The 21,008-nt window shown below is 48.5% G+C and overlaps 2 protein-coding genes across 2 annotated transcripts in view; one reads left to right on the forward strand and one right to left on the reverse strand.

Moving 5' to 3' along the window:
• Positions 1-8,568, reverse strand: part of TM6SF1 (transmembrane 6 superfamily member 1) — a 64,765-nt gene extending 56,197 nt beyond the window's left edge. Inside the window, exons 1-2 of the mRNA XM_040969876.1 lie at positions 8,393-8,568; positions 6,527-6,661 (exon numbers count right to left, since the gene is read on the reverse strand). The gene's annotated coding sequence lies outside the window, so the exon portion shown is untranslated. The remainder of the gene's footprint in view (positions 1-6,526; positions 6,662-8,392) is intronic.
• Positions 8,569-8,776: 208 nt separating this feature from the next.
• Positions 8,777-21,008, forward strand: part of BTBD1 (BTB domain containing 1) — a 30,610-nt gene continuing 18,378 nt past the window's right edge. Inside the window, exons 1-2 of the mRNA XM_040968494.1 lie at positions 8,777-9,289; positions 19,010-19,166. Of these exons, the coding sequence (XP_040824428.1) occupies positions 8,886-9,289; positions 19,010-19,166 (561 nt within the window). The 5' untranslated portion in view covers positions 8,777-8,885. The remainder of the gene's footprint in view (positions 9,290-19,009; positions 19,167-21,008) is intronic.

Raw genomic sequence — 21,008 nt, forward strand, 5'->3', positions numbered from 1 at the left:
TCACACATAGGCTTTCATTAATTCTTATCCTACGGGAAGCTAGCAGTTCTTAGAATAATTATTCTTTTGTTAGTAAAACTAAAGAAAGTAAGAGAGAAGACATTAACACAGCGTCTTGGTATGCTTTGGTCCGTTATTTACAACTCAAGGAAAGCATAAGAGGAGATAGTACTGAGGCCAGGGACACTCTCTTCTGTTATTTTAACCAGAGGGAGGCACAAAGGAGAGATAGCACTGTGGATTTCGGTCTGCCACTTGGTATTCCAAGGTTAGACACAAGCCCAGGTGTTTCTGGCTTGTGAATAGCTCCCTTGTCCACCGATGCACTCAGCTCCTTCACAGGACATCAGCAATTGAGCCACTGGGCCAAGCATGCACACCTCTCAGCATTTTTATTTTATGTATTTAGTTTAGCGTTAGGTTTAGAAAATTCCCTGCTGGGGCCAGGCACAGTAGCCTAGTGGCTAAAGTCCTCGCCTTGCACATACCAGAATCCCATTTGGGCGCTGGTTCTGATCCCAGCAGCCCTGCTTCCCATCCAGCTCTCTACTTGTGGCCAGGGAAACCATTTGAAGATGGCCCAAAGCCTTGGGACCCTGCACCTGTATGGGAGATCTGGAAGAGGCTCTGGGCTCCTGGCTTCAGATTGGCTCAGCTCCAGCTGTTGTGGCCATTTGGGGAATGAATCAGCAGATGGAAGATCTTCTTCTCTGTCTCTCCTCCTCTCTGTATATCTGGCTTTCCAAAAACAAATAAATAAATAAACAAATAAATTAAAAATAGAAAACTCCCTACTTCAAGGTCACATACTTTTCACTTGCATTTTATTCTGATTTTATTCTAGTTTCTTATCATTTTTTAAAAGATAGTGTTATTCTTGCAGGCTTATAATATAAAGAATGAAATATAGCCTCCCTCCAATAAATTAGATAATTTTATGCTAGCAGTTCTACTGGAGAATTTTATTCATGGGTATGAGATACTATCTTTTTAAAAGAGATTTATTTATTCCATTGGAAAGGGTCATCCACAAAGAGAAGGAGAGGCAGGGAGAAAGATCTTCCATCTACTGGTTCACTCCCCAAAAGGCCGCAATGGTTGGAACTGAGCTGATCTGAAGCCAAGAGTCAGGAGCTTATTCTAGGTCTCTCATGAGGATGCTGAGTCCCAAGGCTTTGGATCACCTTCCACTGCTTTTCCAGGCCACAAGCAGGGAATTAGATAGGAAGTGGAGGAGCCAGGACCTAAAGCAGCACCCTGGCGCTTGAAGGCAGAGGATTAACCAATTGAGCCATTGCACTTGACCCAAAATATTATGTTTATGATCTACCCACCCATCTGTCTGCCACTGGGTGACTTGGCCTACTGTGTACACCTGTCTGCTCCTATATCACTAGTACATGACTGACAACTGAGGGACAATTACTGGGTAAGTGCTTTCCTTGTCCTATTGCAGTTAATCCTCAAATCGGTGCTATGCCGCAGCAGACTTACCTGCATGGTCCTCGTCTAAGACCCTGGTGGGGTGGGAGGGTAGAAGGAAGGGCCAGCACTACAGTCCCATGAAGTCATACTTTGAGAAAATTTGCAAAACAAGCTATTTGAATCAGTTAAGACCGCTGTTTCTGCTGAGTGGTTTATGATAACGCCGTTGTATCGCCAGTGCAGCATCTCTGGCAATAAGAGCTGAGTCAGGGACACGATGCACGAGGTTTACAGGACATCACGGGGTGGCTGGCAGTCACGCGTGCCGGGTAACAGTGTCAGAAGAGCTTGCAGTAATACTCCTCTCCCTACACTATGCTGACCCGGCTTGCATCGAGACACAAAGGTACAGAGCTAGACCTCTCGGTACGCGACCCACAGACTCGGGGAGGAGTCGAGAACTCAGCCTCGGTAGCACATGAGTAATGGAGGCAGATGAGGCTAGAGGGCTGTGGCGCCAGAAGCCAGTCTGGGGGACGTCCTTCCAGTCCATGAGAAGGCAAATGTATAGAGGATTTGGTTCTTCAGAACACTTTGTCAGGAAAAGGCATCTTCTCTCCAGTTAGAATATTCTTTCTCTCAAAATCTTTTAACTTGTGAGGCAGAGAAAACAGAGTTTCCATATCCTGAGTCACAATACAAATTTCCAGGAGCCAAGCACTCATCCAGGTCTCCCCGTGGGAGCTGGGGGCTCAACCCCTGTAGCCCTTTTGGGTCTGCATCGGCAGGAAGCTGGAGCTAGTTACTCTAATACATAACATGGATGTCTTAACCTCTAGGTCAAATGCGTACCCAAGGCATATTCTTGGTAGCTCACTGATCACAATGACAGATAATCACACACAATGGAAATTTTCATAATGCCTGCAGCTGAAATTCTACAAGAATTGTAAATGGTTGCTACAAGTCATGGTGAAAAGAATCATCAGCCAGCCTGTTGGTTCCACTGGTTACTCCTCCACCTCCAAGCACCTGCATACGGGTGCCGGTTTGTGTCCCGGCTGCTCTGCTTCCCATCCAGCTCCCTGCTTCTGGCCTGAGAAAGCAGTTGAAGATGGCCCAAGGCCTTGGGACTCTGCACCTGCGTGGGAGGCCTGGAAAAAACTTCTGGATTTTTGCTTTCACCTGGACCATTGTGGCCTTTTGGGGTGTGAACCAGCAGATGGCAGATCCTTTTCTCTGTCTCTCCTGTCTATAAATCTGCCTTTCTAATAATAATAAATACATGTTTTAAAGAATAAAACATTTGGAGGAGCTCTGGATTTTGGACTAATTCTAAAAATACACACATTAGCAGCAACAAGTTTTGAAACTGATAAAACTTCTGTAACCAACCAATAACAAACTTCTTGACCATGCTGGAAGAAATACATAAATAACTTTTCTGTTTCCTAGATAGCGATATTGCAAATATCATTTTCACACAGAGACACCCTGGAAGAATATGAAGCCAGGGGCCAGCACTGCAGTAGAGTAAGTTAAGCTGCTGTGTGTGACCCTGGCATTGCATAACAAGGTGCTGGTTCAAGTCTCAGCTGCTTTGCTTTCCATTTAGCCCTCTCTAATGAATCTGGGAGAGCAGTGGAAGGCCCAAGTACTTGTCTCCTGCTACCCACATCGAGTTCCAAGCTTCTGGTCTCTTGTGGTTACAATAGGATAGCTTGGAAACTTGGTTAAGGCTTGGTCGAGCCCCAGCTGTTGCAAGCATCTGGGCAGAGAATCAATGGATAGAAGACCTCTCACTGTGTCTTCCTCTCTTTCTATCATTCTGTTTTCAAATAAATACATAAATCTAAGGAAGGAAGGAAGACAGGAAGGAAGAAAAAAACCAAGAAGCCAAGACTGCATGAGGAAAAGTATTATAGGGGCTAGCCTTGTGGCACAGTAAATTAAGCTGCTACCTGCAACACTGGCATCCCATCTTGGTGCCAGTTCTTGTCCCATCCGCTCCACCTCCAATCCAGCTCCCTGCTAATGGCCTGGGAAGGCAGTAGAAGATGGGCCATGCGTTTGGGTCCCCTGTACTCACATGGAAGAAGCTCCTGGCTTATGCCTGGCCCAGCACTGGTCACTGCAGCCCTCTAGGGAGTGAACCAGCAAATGAAAAATCTTCCTCTATTTTTCCCCCTCTCTCTGTAACTGACTTACAAAACAAGTAAATAAGTCTTTAAACAAAATAATTAAATAAAGAAAATCATATTCTAAAAGTTGAGGTGTTGTGGTCTTAGGCAGCTAGTTCAGGGTCATAAGCTTTGAAGCCACGCCTCCTGCAACTACCCCTCCTGTAACTATGTGAGAGGGGGCAGTTATTGCTTTTGTGTAAGCCACTCCCCTTGCAAGCTCCCACAAAGGCCCATGACAGGGAGAGGCTTGCTCTCTTGGTTGCATGTTTCTGCTGCTCTGGCACTCCGACTCTTGGCCTCCCCCAGTGCTTGCTCTCTGGCTTCCCACAGACAGACTCTGAGGACAGGTAGCTCTGATCATGGTCCCTGTATGTCTGTATTCTTCATCCTATGTTCACTGCTTGGGCAAGTCAGTGAAGATACTAATGCTAAGATGGTTCGTATTTCTGATTTGTGTACTTCTAAGAGAGTTCCAGGAGAGGTGAGGCCTAGCAGTAATGGAATAGGGACAGAGAAATCAGGAAAAGGTGAATGCCTGCAGCTTTGTAGGTGTGTCCAGATTGTTCACTGTATGTCTCTTAGGATAACTTACACTGCTGGGGAAGCTGGGACACAGGTTTTTAGTTTAATGGATGGGTTTCACAGTAATGACCATTTGTTCCTCTCAGAGTTTCAATTCAGACTGGATTGTCACATGGACTTGTCATTTGCCAATTTCTAGTGGGCCCTGCCATCACCAAGCTTGGTAAATAATTCATCCGAGATTTGTCTGGGTGATCTTTCTCACACCTTGCATTAGATGCAGTTCTTTCACACACAAGAAAAATAAATAAATAAAAATAAAAATAAAATCGCTTTCATTTGAACTTGGGTTGTGATACTTGCCAGTATTTTAAGACTGTTCAATTTGTTATGATTTTTCTTACACCTTATGAAGACTCTTCTATTTCTGTAATCACTTCAAAGTTGGATAAAACTTGGAGAGACATGTGCAGTGAAGACTACATGCCGGGGCAGCAGCGGTTGCCGCACCTGCAGCCATAACAGAGCAGCTGGTTGCAGTCCTGGCTCCCCTGCTTCCCAGCCAACTCCCTGCCACCACCCTCAAAAATGCTCTTCGTAACAATTGTTTTATCTAGTTGAGGCCCTTCGCATGCCCTTATTAATTTTAGGATCATTTTTTAAATTTCTGTAAGAGGCCAGCTGCAGTTTTGATGACTATGGTGAATCTGTAGTTTTATTTTTAATGATTTTTTTTAATACCCATTGACATGTATGAGAGCCGAATGGGATGTGGGACAGACTGGACTAGGCTGCCACACATACTGGCAAACCAGGGTAGGGGGCGGGCCTGGTGGGGGTTATTGTGGGCTGCTCCGACTAGGCTGCAGTTCCCACCGGTTTGTGTGAGGGCTGAGTGTGTGCTGGACAGAACCAGGCTGGTGTGCAACACCCATTGGTTCAAGTGGAGAATGGGGCTGGTAGCAGAACAATGCAGCAATTGCAACCACCAGCTGATTGGGGCGATAGACTGTGCCGGGCCCTGTACTTGCTAGTACACACAAGAATCTGGTCTGGGAACACCTCAGACAAAGTTTCTTTGGGGATCCCCCCAATCGAACTACCAGACTCAGAACCCTAACCATGAAAAGAGAGAGGACAGAACGAGTCAATCAACCACCCCAGCCATATGTTGGCAGCGAAAAACTGAGCAAACGGAGACTCTATGATGGACTATGTCAATCAGTGGACTCTTCAATGACCTCATCGTGCTTGGAATGGTGAGATTGGCAGCAATTCATAACTGGTGAACTATCAAAACCACTTGGGCAAGGCCCTCGGAGCATGCCTCACATCAGGGACCTGGGGTGGGTGGGAGGCTGGGTGGGGCTTTTCCCTTAAAATCCCCCTTGACCTCAGATACATGAAGGAAACAATATGGAAATAATAGTCTTGCCCATTTTCCTGCAGCCCTTGAACCTTTTTGCCCTAATTAACTATGTAAAGATTGTCAAAAATATAATTTTAAAAAAAGGCAGATTTCACACAGAGAGAGAGATAGAGAGAAATCTTCCATTCACTGGTTCACTCCTGAAATGGCCAAAATTACCAGAGATGAACTGATCCGAAGCTGGGAGCTAGGAGCTTCTTCTGGGTCTCCGATGTGGGGTGCAGGGGCCAAAGGATTTGGGCCGTCCTCTGCTGCTTCCGCAAGTCATTATCAGAGAGTTGGATCAGCCAGGACAGGAACCAGTGCCCATATGGGATGCTGGCCCCACAGAGCAGAGGATCAGCCTGCTGCTGATGGCCCAAATTTGTATAAGAAATTGAATAACACTTCCATGTCAGTGATATTAATTCTTCTGACCCAAATATGTGGTCTTCTCATTTATTTCTACTTCCTTTAATGTCTTGCAATAACGTTTTGGTGGGATAGGAGTTTAATTAGATGGAACGCCCGATTTCCATATTGGAGTACCTGGGTTCAAGTTTCCAGTCTGCTTCCTATTCTAGCTTCCTGCTAATTTGCACAATAGGAAGAGCAGTGCTGAGTCAAATCCTTGGGCGCCTGCCACCCCAGTGGGAGACCTGAGTTGAGTTCTTGGCTCCTGGCTTCAGGATGGCTCAGCCTCAGTTGTTGTAGGCATTTGGGGCATGAACTAGCAGTCAGGAAATTTCTATCTCTGTCTCTTTCTCTTTTAAATAAAATGAAAATAAATAATAAATAACTTCTGTCATTTTTCAATGTCTAAGTCTTATCCTTAATTGTTCCCAGGAATTTATAAATAAAATCACTTTCTTAATTTCACGTTGGATGGTTCCTCGCTGGTATGCAGAAACAGGTTGATCTTGCACCTTGCACCTCATTGAGCTCTCTCGGTCTCTCTCTGCGGGTGTGTCTACTTACAAGCGTGTACCTTAGAAGTTGTGCACTGGCAAGAAGTGGATGTCAGCACGGACTTCTGGTACCTTCTCTCTGCAGCTCCCTCCTCTCCAGGATATCATCTCAACCACTTCGGCAGCCCCAGGCTCTGTTGCCTTAGTTCTAGCTTCTGGAGGGAAAATGAGAAACAAATTAGGACAAAAGGTCCTCAGGGAAAACCATGAAGTGGCTTTCACATCTTTCACCCAAAACGAAAATGAACAAGACAATTCCATTTATGATAGGATGTCAGAACAATGAACCCTGAGGGATGAAGTTAACAAAGCACAAGACTTCTGTATTGGAAATGACAAAATGTGTGCATTCGGTAGCTGATATTTTCTCCAACCTAGCACTCAAGGGTCACACATTGTAACTGTGTTTGCTCCACACAATCTGGGAGGTGGGACGAGGGGAACAGAGAGCTAACTCACAATCTGGGTTTGCGGCGAGACTCTTGTGTAAACCTTTGCAGCAGGAATACTGTGAGGGTGATGTTACGAGCATGGCCGCACTTCAACAGGCACAAGATGTCTCACACTTGTCATGCGAAGCTGGGAAATTTGGTTAAGGCAGTGGATACCAACTCTCTCCACTAGACAGGCATGACTCCTAGGAAAGGGTAGAGTATCTGCAGACGGGGAGGGCTGTTGACCCAGAGAACCTTTCAGTGGTTTTAGCATTGATTCAAAAACCCAAGCCAACTACTCAATTGGGGCCAGCAGAATGGGAGTCTTCCAGGTCTCCATTTCTTTATCCATCAAACAGCTGTCATTTTTCTGTAGAGATTCACTTCTCTTTTTTCTCTTTCTCACCTCTTCAGGATAAGTAATTCATGGATTCATTCCTAAGATTACTTGGCATATCTAGGAACTTCCTTATAAAGAACTGGCACTCCCAACTATACCTGCCTGGTCAAGCACCCTTCTGAGGACTTCCCACCTTCTGCCTTTAAAAAAAAGTTAATTAGACCCAGTGCAGTGGCCTAGTGGCTAAAGCCCTCATCTCACATGCGCCAGGATCCCAGTTACTATACTGGCTGCTCCACTTCCCTTCCAGCTTCCTGTTTGTGGCCCTGGAATGCAGTTAAAGACAGCCCAAAAAAGCCTTGGGACCCTGCACCCCTGTGAGAGACCCACAAGAAGCTCCTGGCGCCTGGCTTCGGATCTGCTTAACCCTGGCCGTTGCAGGCACTTAGAGAGTGAACAGCAGATGGAAGATTTTTCTCTGTCTTTCCTTCTCTCTGTAAATCTGACTTCCCAATTAAAAAAAATAAAATCTTAAAAATTTTTAAAGTTAAAACTTTTAAAAGTTTGATTTGAAAGCCAGAGCTAAGAAGAGACCTACTTCCCCCAAATGGCTGCAATGGCTAGAGCTGGACTGGTCTGAAGATGGGAGCCAGCCAGGAACCTCTTTTGGGTCTCCCAGGTGGGGGCAGGGCCCCAAGATCTGGGACCATCCTCTGCTGCCTCCCCTAACAATGAGCAGGGAGTTGCAGTTTAAGTGGAGCAGCTGAAACATGAACCCAGATGGGATGCAGGATTCCACCCTGTTTCTGCCTTTAACAGGGGATTTAATTCGGCCTTCTTTACTGCAGGGGACAGCTGCTGGCCCCAAAGTTGGCTCTTTGGAATTAAATATTGCTTGGGATGTGAACAGCTCACATGACACTGTCTTTCCCATTGATTCTCTTTAGACTCAAATGGTGGGTTGCTGGCTGTAGCAACCAGAAGTCAGGTGCTAGCTAGGATAAGGGGTAAGCAGAAGGGGCTACAAGACAGAGGCAGACGCGCTAAGGGAAGTTCTTGGGCCAGTTGCACAGAATCGGGCGGGCGGTGACAAGCAGGAGGGACCTGCAGACCTGGGTCGATGTCTGAGTTCCAGGGCTGCAGCCACGCTCCTCTAATTTCCACAGCCGGCGGTCATCTGCAGTGGTGTCTCGGGCCACGACGATAGGGGACCACTGCTACGGGCTCCCTTGACCAAGCCTTCTGGCTCCTCTGACATCCAGACCTGGTCTAGATAGTGGAGACGGGGGCGTTGCACCCGCGAACGCGGCTGGCTGCTGGTTGGGGTGGCGGTGACCGAGGCCTGGTCTGCAGCAGCTCCATCCCCGGGAGCTCCGGCCGGCGCTGTGCACGCCCAGGTCCTCCCCGCACCGTCCCCGCTCCAGCTCCACCTCAGGCGGCCGCGGCCGCGCGCGGGGCGGGGAGGGGCCGGCGGCGCGCGGCCTCCGGAAGCGCCTTTCCCGGAAGGCAGGGAGGCGGCGCCCGCCTCCGGGAGGCGGCCTGGGCGATGGCGGCCGGACGGCCGGAGCTCTCGGAGTAGCCCGGGGAATCGCGCTACCGGAGAGGATGGCGTCGCTCGGGCAGGCCGGCGCGGGGGATCAGGCGGCGGAGGCTGAGGCGGAGCCGGGTCCCGCGGCGGCACCGCCACCGCCACCCTCGCCGTCCCCTCTGGGCCCCCTGATGCCCCTGCAGCGGGAGCCGCTGTACAACTGGCAGGCGACCAAGGCGTCGCTGAAGGAGCGCTTCGCCTTCCTCTTCAACTCGGAGCTGCTGAGCGATGTGCGCTTCGTGCTGGGCAAGGGCCGCGGCGGGGCGGCCGCCGGGGGCCCGCAGCGCATCCCCGCCCACCGCTTCGTGCTGGCGGCGGGCAGCGCCGTCTTCGACGCCATGTTCAACGGCGGCATGGCCACCACGTCGGCCGAGATCGAACTGCCGGACGTGGAGCCCGCCGCCTTCCTGGCGCTGCTGAGGTGAGAGCGGCGGGGCCTGTGCCTGCTCCCGGGGGGTGGTGATCTTGGGCCCGGCCGATGGCTCACGCGTGGGGTGGCGGGCGGGTTCTCGGTTTCAAGTTTTTGCAGTCGCCGCCTTCCTGCTTAGGGGCCGGGATGGGTCCCTGAAGCCACTGTCCGCACCCTGCTGTCGTTGAAAGGCGCTCAGCGGTCACTTGTGGGTCCCGGGTGGCCAGGACGCAGTGTCGGGTCGGGCTCTCCTGATCGACCCATTTGCCGAGTTGCTTGTTTTTGTTTTGTTTTGTTTTGTTTTTAATTGGGGGGTGGACAGTCGTTGAAAAGTCTTGCGGGACCGATTTTGGGGCTTTTTTCAGGTTCCCCACACCCCGCACCCTATCAGCAAAATTAAGTGTAGTTTTGTGTCCCGAAGGTCATATTTGTTTACAAGTGTCCGCCGCCAGGATGGAGGAGTTGGCTTGGTCGAGGCGGAGTCTGTCGGCATGGGTGTTCGTTTTATACTTAGTAGAAAGGGAAGGAACTCGTGGGGGCTTCGATTAACTTTGAATCACAGCCAGCCCCGGGGAGGGAGTTTGTTTCCTCCGGGTTCGAGTGGGACCGGAGACACCCCCCTCCCCGGTGTCCCGGAGCTGGTGTGCGCCAGGCCAATGTGACTGTGTGTGTTTCACAGCATCCCGGGGTCAGTGCCATGTGTGACTTCTTAGTGAAATGGAAGCATGCAGGTCATGGAGTCCCGAGCTGCCCACGCCGGTTAATCGGGAGGACCTGTAGCAAATTAAATATACAGTCCCAGGTGGCTAGGGGAAAAAAGATCCCTAAATTCCTCAACAACAGATGAATCCAGGACAAGACAGCCCGTTTGGGGAATGGGGAAATAACAGCTAATTAGGACAGTGTTTAGGTTCCACAGTCATTGAGATCCGTGCAAATTAGAGCCTTGAGGTACTGGGTCATCTCCCCCCCCCACCCCACCTCCATCTATTAACCCCTCCAGGGTTTCTATAAGATACCGTCTTTTAGGAGCACCTTGGACCAAAGGTGATAGGAAAAGCAGTTTGGAGCATGGGGGATTTTCTTTCCAGAGATGTGTCGTGTTCAAGGACCAAGAAAGTGTCGTGTGGAGAAATATTTGCAGCGTCGTTCACTTAGGAGGAAAGTGGCTGGATAAGCAGTGTAGATGGCCTTGCTGGCGACATCATGTGGTCCCTGAGTTTGGAACTGAGAAGACTGGAAATGAAAGTGTTTGTCAGGAATAACACCCGAAACTGAAAGGACTTGGGATAGACATAGCACAGAGCAAGGATAGAAGGAGACCCAACATGCTAAGCCAAGGGGTTCAGACTGGTAAGCTGGTAGTGCTTTTTCAATTGCATTCTCCACTTCTTTTCCATGCCATACGCAGGGAGCTGGATAAATTGTGGAGCAGCTAGGACTCGAACCAGTGCCTATACCAGATTCTTTCACTTAAAGATAAGGGATTAGCCAATTGAGCTATTGTGCCAGCCCCTTGACCTCATCCTCTGCCACTTCGCCCTGTTTTATTCTCAGAGTCCTAAAGCATAGTTTTCCTGCTTGGGAGTGTCCTCAGGGCTTGATCCCTTCAACACTAGGTCACATCGAGGCTCTGTGAGGGCAGGGCCTGCTCACGTTGTACCCCCAACACTGCCAAAGGTGGCTGGAAGGCCTGGCGAGTATTTGGGCAAGTGTCTGTCACGTGACCGACGGAGCCACATCATTGAAAAGTCAGGCAAGTTCACAGGGAGCAGTTTCTTACAGGGCTTCCGACTTGCATACCTTAGCTTTTTAAGTCCTACCAACTGAAATTGTAAACACAAAAACACATGCCCAAGGGAACCTGTTTTCCCAACTCTACAAGTGCTATCAGACATCTTCTCTGTCACATAATGTCAAGTAAATACAGCATGAATGTTTCACAGTCAGCCAATAGGAAAGTTTAAAAACCAGGCCAGACTCCTGGCTTTGGCCCAGCCCAGCAGACTAGGAACGAGTGAATCAGCCAACGCAAGATCCCTCTGCACTGTTCTGCCTAGCAAATAGTAAATATCAACCCCAGTGTCAGTATCGGAATGGAACAATGAGTGGAACCTCAAGAAAGAATTTACCATGAGAATAAGATACCTCAAAAATTAAAATAATAAATCAAGCTTCACCATGTTCCACTTCAAGGACTAAAATTTACTTTCTGTGGATGGGTAAGGATCGACTAGCAGCTTCTGTAAAATATACAATGAAAATTTTTTTCTTCTACGTTCTTGCCCTAGCAGTCTCAACACTTTGACAACAGAGAAGGCTACCCAAGTCACATGGTGAGGTCCGAGGTTTTCAAATTTAGTTTCTGTATCACATAGAGAAAGTATTAAAAATACTCTCGGAGGCAAGTGTGGTGGCTCTACTGGCAAACCCTCTGACTACAAGCGCTGGCATTCCATCTGGGCACCGGTTCATATACCACCTGCTCCAATTCCTATCCAGCTCTGTGCTTGTGGCCTGGGAAAACTGAGGAGGATAACCCACGTCTTTGGGACCCTGCACCCACATGAGAGACTTCAGAAGAAGCTCCTGGCTCCTGGTTTCAGATCGGCTCAGCTCCAGCCATTGTGGCCACCTGGGGAATGAACCAGCAGAGGAAGATCTTCCTCTTTTTGTAAATCTGCCTTTCCAATAGAAATAAGTAATCTTTTCTTAAAAAGAATAGGTCAAGTAGGTAGAATTGCAAGGACTATCTTCCACCTGGTATGTGCTAGAAATTGTTAGGGTCTGGTTTACATTTTCTTTCTCTTTTTAAATTTTATATTTATTTATTTTTATTTGGAAGCCACATTTACAGAGAGAGGGAGAGACAAAGGAAAAGATCTTCGATTCCTTGGTTCACTCAAGTGGCTGCAACGGCCAGAGCTGAGCCGGTCCAATCCGAAGCCAGGAGCTTCTTCTGGGTCTCCCATGCAGGTGCAGGGTCCCAAGGCTTTGGGCCGTCCTCTGTCCTCTGCTGCTTTCCCAGGCCACAAGCAGGGAGCTGGATGGGAAGTCAAGCAGCTGGGGTACAAATTGTTGCCATTATGGAATCCTGGCACTTGCAAGGGGAGGATCAGAGAACTGAGCCATGGCATTGGCTTCTTGATTTACATTTTCAAAAATCATTTCTGGGGGTGGGCCAGTTAAGATGCTTGTTTCCCTTAGGGTCTGGGTTTGAGCCCTGGCTCTGCTGTAGTGCAGGCCCTGCAGGGCTGGTGATGGTGGCTCCACTCTTGGAATCCTGCCACCTCCGGGAGAGACCTGGATTGACTTTCGACCTGTGAGCCTCAGTTCCCATTATTGTGAGCCTTTGGAGTGTGAATCCACAGATTGGAATTCTTGCGGTCAGACAAATAAAAACCAAAACAGAGCGTCACCCTGGCAGTTGTTTGGAGGTTAGAATATAGGGCAAGTTAGTGATGACTAAGGCTTAGTGGTGGTCCTGGCGAGACATGACAGTGGGTTATAGCTGGGGGGCAGGCATGACGAGGTGAGGCGAGACTGTCATGTTCGCGTTCCAGATGGCCTCTGAAGGCAGAACGGAGAGGATCTCAGCTATGTGCACATGGGACTGTAGCGCAGATGGCAGACAGGAGTGTAGAGTTCAGGGGAAAACTTCAACTGGGCATAAGTGTGAATTACATTTAGACCAACCGAGGTCCCCCTGGGGAGGAATGTGGGTCACGAAGAGGGTGTGAAGATGAGCCTGTGATCTTCTAGGGTGAAACCGAGAGGCAGCCTTTGCTGGGGTCGGAAGGGAAAGCGTGAGGAAAAACAGCCACGTGTGGACGGTGCTGAGCACCGGGTGCTCGCCCGGGGAGAGCCGGGTCAGATGGCGTGAACAAGTGGTAAGTTCTAATGTGAGGGGGCTGCTGATCATTCGCCCCTCCCCGGAGTGATTTCAGCTGGCTAGAATAGCCAGGGAACAAATGGGAGGAAGGGACAGCTGGGGAGAGTTGATGTGAACAGTTCTGTTGCCGAGCGATGGCTGGAAGGGCTTGGAACCCTCCTCTGCCGTCTCTTTCCTCCAGCGATCTTACCACGATCAGTGCGGCGTGAACAGGGTTGAGAGGGGGAGGCGTGCAAGGGAGAAAAGAAGAGGCAGACAAAAGATGCAGGTGGCCAGAGGGAAGGAGGTCGCCCCAGCCTTCTATTCAATTGCTTGGGGAGTAGAGTTACAGGAATTGATGTAGCACAAACATTGTTAGCTGTGTCCCATATTGACGTTAGCCAGCTAATGCTTGATGCTCAGGAAGCAGCAGGAGTCAGTACGTGACTGTCTCAAGGCCATCTTACAGCACACAGGCCTGTGGCCTTGGACCGTTGTCCAACTGCAGACCTTCGCCCACAGGCCTTGGCCTTGGTCTCAGACTTTTGCCTACTCACAGACCATTGCCTGCAGAGGTTGGCACCAGCAGTCTGTGAACTCGAGATTCCAGACACAGTCTGTCCTGCTCTTCTTTATCATGCCACAGTTATTTTTTTTTGCCAACTGCAGACCTGTGGTAGCATGTGCTCCCCATCTCTGGTGCTCCGGACCCTGATTTCCAGCTGGTGCGTCACGAAGCAGTGCCTGGATACCCAAGCAGTGCTCATGTTGTAAATGCAGTGCAGCTGATTGAATGCTCACTGTGTCACTGTTTATAAGTACCTGACGTGACCTCACTTGGACTTGAGCACAGTCCTTGGGGCAGGCGCACTCACCGGTCTCAGTGAGCGGTAGCCACAGGAGTGCTATAAATAAAGCAACCCAAGACTCCAGGCCGGAGCAGCCGGTGCTTTAGCCCTGCACACGAATACTGTGGGTCAACTCGGAAGGACTCAGGGGCTTGGCGACAGGTTGCAATCTGATTCCGTTCTTTTCTAAATATTTCCCATCCTTTTGGATGAAGATTCATTCCTGAACATTCTGTCCCTCCTCAGACTTCACTCTCCATGTCTGCTGCTCACTGTCCTAAGAATCCCCTGGCTCTTGCCTGTGGGGAGGCAGGTCCCTTCTTCCTCCTCCTCCCCCACTCTCTGTGGCCTTTCTCTTGTGTTGTCTCCTAGCCTTTGTGCGTCTCACTCTTCTTCCTGGATCTCCACATTTAATTACTACACTGCAGATAATCTTCAGGCTTTGCCTCTTTTGTAAAACATCACTTAATTCTTCCCACAGGCAGAGGCAAGCAGGGTTCATATAATCTCCCGGCATGTTTTGGTTACCCCTCGCCTCTCCAACACAGTAGCTTAAACCACTGGCTTATTATCTTTCACAGTTGTGTGGGCTTGCTTGGCCTCCTTCTGGTCTCCGCTGCAGCCGTGCCCCTTGGAGGTTCTGGGCCGGGCTGAGCCTGTTCCTCTTCGTGGGGTCAGCTGACATCTGCAGCAGGGTACCCCGACGTTTTGTCTCCAAGAATGCAAAAATTTTGGCTTCCAAGAATGCAAAAGCAGAGCTGCCAGGCGTCATTCTGCTGTACTCTTCAGCCTGGCACAGTGCTGCCCTGCTACGTTCTGTTGTGAAAGAGAGTGACACGGTGCCAGCCTGGGTTCAGTATGGGGCAAATTAACCAAGGACATGAATACTGAAAGGCAGGGTTGCTCGGGGAGTGAGCTTAGAGATCAGTTACAGGTTGTCAGTATATCCTGTTAACATTATTAATTGCTTTATTTTATTATCTCGGTGCCAGATTATAAGCTTTTTAAAGATTTATTATTATTATTTGGAAGGTAGATTCGATAAAGAGGAAGAGAGAGAACTTCTATCCTTTGGTTCACTTCCCACCTGGCTGTAACAGCCAGAGCTGAGCTGATCCAAAGCCAGGCACCAGGAGTATTTTCCTGGTCTCCCATGTGGGTGCAGGGTCCCAAGACCTTAGGCCATCCTTTGCTGCTTTCCCAGACCGTCAGTAGAGAGTTGGATCAGAAGTAGAACATCCAGGACACAAATTTGCACCCATCTGGAGTGCTGGGACCACAAGGCAAAGGATTAGCCTGCTTGCCAGTATGCAGGGCCCCAGACTATAAGCTGTTTATTTTTATTTTTTTAAAGATTAAAGGACATGCCAGGATCCTATATGGGTACTGGTTCTAATCCTGGCAATCCCACTTCCCATCTAGCTCCCTGCTTGTGGCCTGGGAAAGCAGTCGAGGATGGCCCAAAGCCTTGGGACCCTGCACCCACGTGGGAAACCCTGAAGAAGCTCCTGGCTGCTGGCTTCAGATCGGCACAGCTCTGGTAGTTGCTGCCACTTGGAGAGTAAACCAGAGGAAGGAAGATCTTCCTTTCTGTATTTCTGCCTTTCCAATAAAAATAAATAAATCTTTAAAAAAAATTTTAATGAATGAATCAAAATTTTTTATAAGTGATCTTGTGATTTTTCAAGTATAAAATTTAAGTTTTCGCCTTAACTTTTTTAAAGATTTTAATTAGGGTTGAGGAAAGTGGAGGTGTATAGAAAGGCCAGCATTGTAGAAAAACAGCTCCAGGACTTGAGAGCGGGTTCATGAATGAGAGGGAACTGTGAGTCTGGAGCTGCAAACCCAGAGCAGCTGGGCTCCGGAGCTAAGGTGGGCGAACCTCAAACCCAGAGTGCAGGCTGGAGGGGAGGTGGGGAGGTGGGGAGAATTGAGAAGGTGATGGTCAAAGATGAGAATTCGCTTAGACTATTGATAGATAGTCACCCTCATGAGCTGCCTGGCTACTCTGCCGGTGAGTTGGACACACTGCCTGTGGGGACTGGAACTGCTGGCTGGCTTTGGGACCCAACGGGGAGGCTCTGGGGATCTCCAGGCTAGCTTTGCACTCAGTGGTATCCAGGTACAGGTCCACACGCTGCCCACCTGCAGATGGTCCATTTAGGAGATGGCTTTATGTGGAACACAGCCCTGTGGTAGAACACTGACCCCACAGGTAGCTAGCTGTCCGTGATCTGATGTGTCAGGACAATCAGAACATGATAGCAAAGACCAAGGGCAACAGAAGTGCTGGTCCTCAAGGAAGCATATGGTGCATATCCTGAAGGTGTGGGGATTTTGCATTCCTAAAACTGAGACATGATATTGGGTAGAAAAAAAGAATTAACGAAGAAGGAAATATTGTCAGAAATGTAAGCACAGTGATATAGGAAAAAACAGGGGAGGAGAGCTAGAAGATAACAAAGAATTCTGAAATGCAGAGAAAGGTGGCAATTTCAAAAAATATGAAGCAATATACAGATAAATAATATTTGCTGATGCTCATTTTCTGAATGAATTTTAACTTTTTTTTTTAATTTGAAAGGCAGAGTTACAGAGAGAAGTATCTGTCCATTCGCTGGTTCACTCCCCAAATGACCACAGTGCCCAGAGCTGATCTGATCTGAAGCCAGGAACCAAAGAATTTCATCTGGGTCTCCCACACAGGTGCAGGTTCCCAAGAATTTGGGCCATCCTCTGCTGCTCTCCCAGACCATAATCAGGGGGCTGGATTGGAAGTGGAGCAGCTAGGACATGAAATTTTGCCCAAGTGGGATGCCAGCACTTTTCCACGTTCCCCCACAAGTTCTTTTGGTCAGGTGCTATAATAGAATGTTTTGCCTTGTGTTAGTCCTCACCTCAGAGTTAAGAAGGAGGTGCTGTTTCCATTTGTTTTTAGAGTAGGTGAGTATCCATGGCAGTGACCTCATAGGCAGGTGACAGGCAGGCAGTTTTCTCGCTCTCCTGGTTGGCATGGCACTGGAAAAGGGTGTGTTGTGGTCCATAACTCACATATTTCCCCAGCCTTGGCCTCCTCGTCATTAAAATGCAGGCAATACTTACCTTCTTTTGTGGGAGGATCAAATGAATTGGTACTTGTTATACAGTAGACATTCAACATGTTCATTTTAATTTTCTCTCCTTTTCAATTCCTTTCCCTCTCCTAGCTAGGAGGGACTGTACCTTAGTTCCTGTATTGTTTGTTTTTCGGTTTTCCACCTGATTTGAAATGTAGAGAAACAGATGGAGAGAGATCTTCCATCTGCTGCTTCCATCTCCAGATGCCCACAACAGCTGGGTGTGGGCCACGTCCACCCCGAGAGTCCCTAACCCCATCAGTGTCTCACACAGCAGGAGGCTGGGCTGCAAGTGGAGCAGCTGGGGCTGGATCACGCCCTCCATTGTGGGCTGCACGTGTCCCAAGCCGTGGCTTACTGCTACTCCAGTGCCCAGCCCCTTACTTAATTCTTAGTGACCCATAATCCATCACAGAATGGCAGGAGTTAAGTGAAATTAGGGAGGGTAAAGAGTTGACTCACGTAAGTCCTTAAGGTGAGTTCTTGGTGAAAATCAGGCAAAACCGAGTGTAATCCTGAGAAACAGCTACCCTCGTGGGAGGAAACCTGCGCATGCAATTGTTGTAGGGTTGATGGACATGGCGGCAGGGTATGCTGGGGTACAACAGGTTGGGGTTTCATCTTGGGTGCCAGGAATGGCGACAGCAGGGAACTGAGAGGTGGGGAGAAGGGAACTGAAGTGGAGCCTCCCTTCCTCCCTGCATTGTGATAGAATGTTCTGGAAGCAAACGATGGGTTTCCTTTTTTGTTGTTGTTAAGATTTATTTATTTATTTTATTGGAAAGTCAGATCTACAGACAGGAGGAGAGACAGAGAAGATCTTCCATCTGTCGGTTCACTCTCCATGTGGCCGCAACAGCTGGAGCTGAGCAGATCTAAAGCCAGGAGCCAGGGGCCTCTCCCAGGTCTCCCACACCGGTGCAGGGTCCCAAGGCTTTGGGCCGTCCTCGACTGCTTTCCCAGGCCACAAGCAGGGAGCTGGATGGGAAGCAGGGCTGCTGGGATCAGAACCAGCGCCCATATGGGATCCTGGTACGTGCAAGGCGAGGCCTTTAGTCACTAGGCTACCACATGGGACCTGATGGGTTTCCTTAAATCCTTGTTTTACAGCTTAGGTCCTGGAAATACAGCAAGTGCTTCATGTCTTTAGGTGTTGCCACAGTGGAATTCGTCTTCTTAAGGCTGTACTTTCCCAGTAGCCTCAGCAGTCGTCACAGGTGTCACTAAGAGGCTGCAGAGACGGCCTAAAGCTGACCAGCAGAGCTCGAGTGTAGCTAAGGAAGTGGCCTAGGCCTTGGCAGAGAATCTGAGCTTTGTCGGCAAGTCTGTGGAGCTTGTTTGTCCTGTACCCAGCAGCAAGGCGCTGTGGCAATGCCGAGCACTCTGCATATGGCGGCCTCAGGTCAGACAGTAGAGGAAAAAATTGCTTTATTTCTTCCAAGCCCCAGCCTGCCATTCAGCGGTCATTGTGCTAATTATGAGACAACCATAAAAGATTAGAAGATGTCCAAAGTGAGAAGGCCTTTTTACAGATAAAACATAAGTAACAACGCTGAGAGATCAGTGTCCAGGGATTCATTTCCATTGCATCCTCTGGTGTGGGACAGCCCCAGGGGCCACCACAGCAACCACAGGGTGTGAGGAAGCGCTCCGGTATGGGTGAGAGGCACGGGTCAGCCTCATGATCCTCACTTATTCTGTTTCCACTGTGGGGAGGCTTGCTGCCCCGCGGGGCTGAGTTGGAGTAAAACGAGATGGCATGCCATGCTTCCTAGGCTGCAGTCCGATGCAGGTGCCACCATGTTCTTCAGTTTGCTGTGGTCTTTCAAAACATTGGCCCAGATGGCTGTCTAAGACATGACTGAGTGTCCCTGCCCACTTCCCAATTGCTCTCCAGGTTTCTGTATTCTGATGAAGTTCAAATTGGCCCAGAAACAGTGATGACCACCCTGTACACTGCCAAGAAGTACGCGGTGCCGGCCCTGGAAGCACACTGCGTGGACTTCCTCACCAAGCACCTGCGGGCAGACAACGCCTTCATGCTGCTGACGCAGGTGAGTCCGTGCAGTGCTGGGCGTGTGTCACTGTTGGTCAAGCACCAAGTGTAAGCGTCTAAGAAGAATTCCTGGAGAACTCTAGCTCATTATTTTAAGGTATACAGTGAAGTTGCAACAAGTTCATAGGAAATGTGCATTATGACTAAGCACGTGTGGATTTCAAAAAAATCTTGCTAAGTGATCTTTTTAAAATGTAGAATTGGAAAACTGTTTTTTTCCCTTTTATTTGAAAGGCAAAGAGATAGACAGTGATCTTTTTTATCCACTGGTTTCATTTCCTCAAATGCCCATAACACCGAAAGCTGGGCCAGACCTTAAGCAGGAACTGGTACCCTGTATGAGTGGCAGAGACCCACATGCTTGGTGCATCATCTGCCATCCCACAGTACCCTTTAGTAGGAAGTGGGACAGGGAGTGGGCCAGACAGATACTCTAAATGGGATGTGGGCTACAGCAAGCAGTGACTTAACCACTACACCACTTATACCTCAGGCTCTTTACCTTCATTTTTTTCCATGAACTTTTTGAAGATCTCTTGCATGCAGTTGATAATGCTATGCATAGAAACCTGTCATAACAATTTGGAATAGCAAAGCAAACTGGAGTTCACATAATGCTTGACTGTAGGGCTAAAGATGCCAAGCCCTCATGTCAGCAGAGGGTTAGCATCTAGGAATGGAGAGCTACTTAGAATTAAGATCCAACATAGAACCCAGTGCAGTAACCTAGTGGCTAAAATCCTCACCTTTCATGTGCCAGGATTCCATATGGGCACTGTTTGTGTTCCGAATGCTCCAGTTTCCATCCAGCTCCCTTTCTGTAGCCTGGGAAAGCAGTACAGCATGGCCCAAGCTCTTGGGACCCTGCAACCACGTGGGAGACCTGTAAAAAGCTCCTGGTTTTGGATCAGCTCAACAGCAGCCATGGCGGCCACCTGGGGAATGAACCAGCGGGTGGAAGCTTTTCCTCTCTGTCTCTGCTTCTCTCCGTAAATCTGACTTTCCAATAAACATAAATAAATCTTTAAGAAAAAAAATTTTTTTTTCTTAATAAAAGATCCAGTGTCATTCCTGCTCCATTGAGAATTGGATAGCATGAACTTTTCTGAGCATCTTCTTTAGTGTTTTTAGATTTGGAAGAATGATCGGCTCAAATTCAGAAAAGTTGAAAGGTTGCCCATCTTTGGGTCTGTGTCTGCAGACTTGCTGACCCCCTTGCATGGAGGAGTTAGGGTTTGAGGATTATATGGAATGTTATTTCTGACATTTTACAAAGTTTTTGCCGAGTACATAATCTGTATATGACATGCATATTGTAACTGCACAGCTTGATGAATTTCTACAAATTAAACGTAATGTACAGAAACATTAACTCATAATTGGACATTAATTGCACATAATCTGAGCTTCATAGCCTGCATGTGCTTTTATTTCTTAGACAGTATTTTAATGCCTTTATATGAAATTGTTTTAAAAATTCTAAGCTGTTAAAAGAAGTAGTGAATATTAGTATTGAGAACAATCGCGAATGACCCTATGTTCAACCCCGTCATTCAACAATGGGAGGACTAAAATCTAAGCCAATTGATGCTTGTGTGATGTCACACGACAGACAGCGAGGGCTGGGAGCCAGGACTCCTGTTTATCTTTTTTTTTTTAAGATTTTATTTTTATTTATTGGAAAGTCAGATATACAGAGAGGAGGAGAGACAGAGAGGAGGATCTTCCGTCCGATGATTCATTCCCCAAGTGACTACAACGGCCGATGTTGTGCCGATCCAAAACCAGGAGCCAGGAATTTCTTCCAGGTCTCCCACACGGTTGCAGGGTCCCAAGGCTT

This window comes from Ochotona curzoniae, unplaced genomic scaffold (assembly GCF_017591425.1).
Source record: "Ochotona curzoniae isolate NIBS_2020 unplaced genomic scaffold, NIBS_Ocur_1.0 scaffold_4701, whole genome shotgun sequence".
NCBI classification, from domain to species: Eukaryota; Metazoa; Chordata; class Mammalia; order Lagomorpha; family Ochotonidae; genus Ochotona; species Ochotona curzoniae.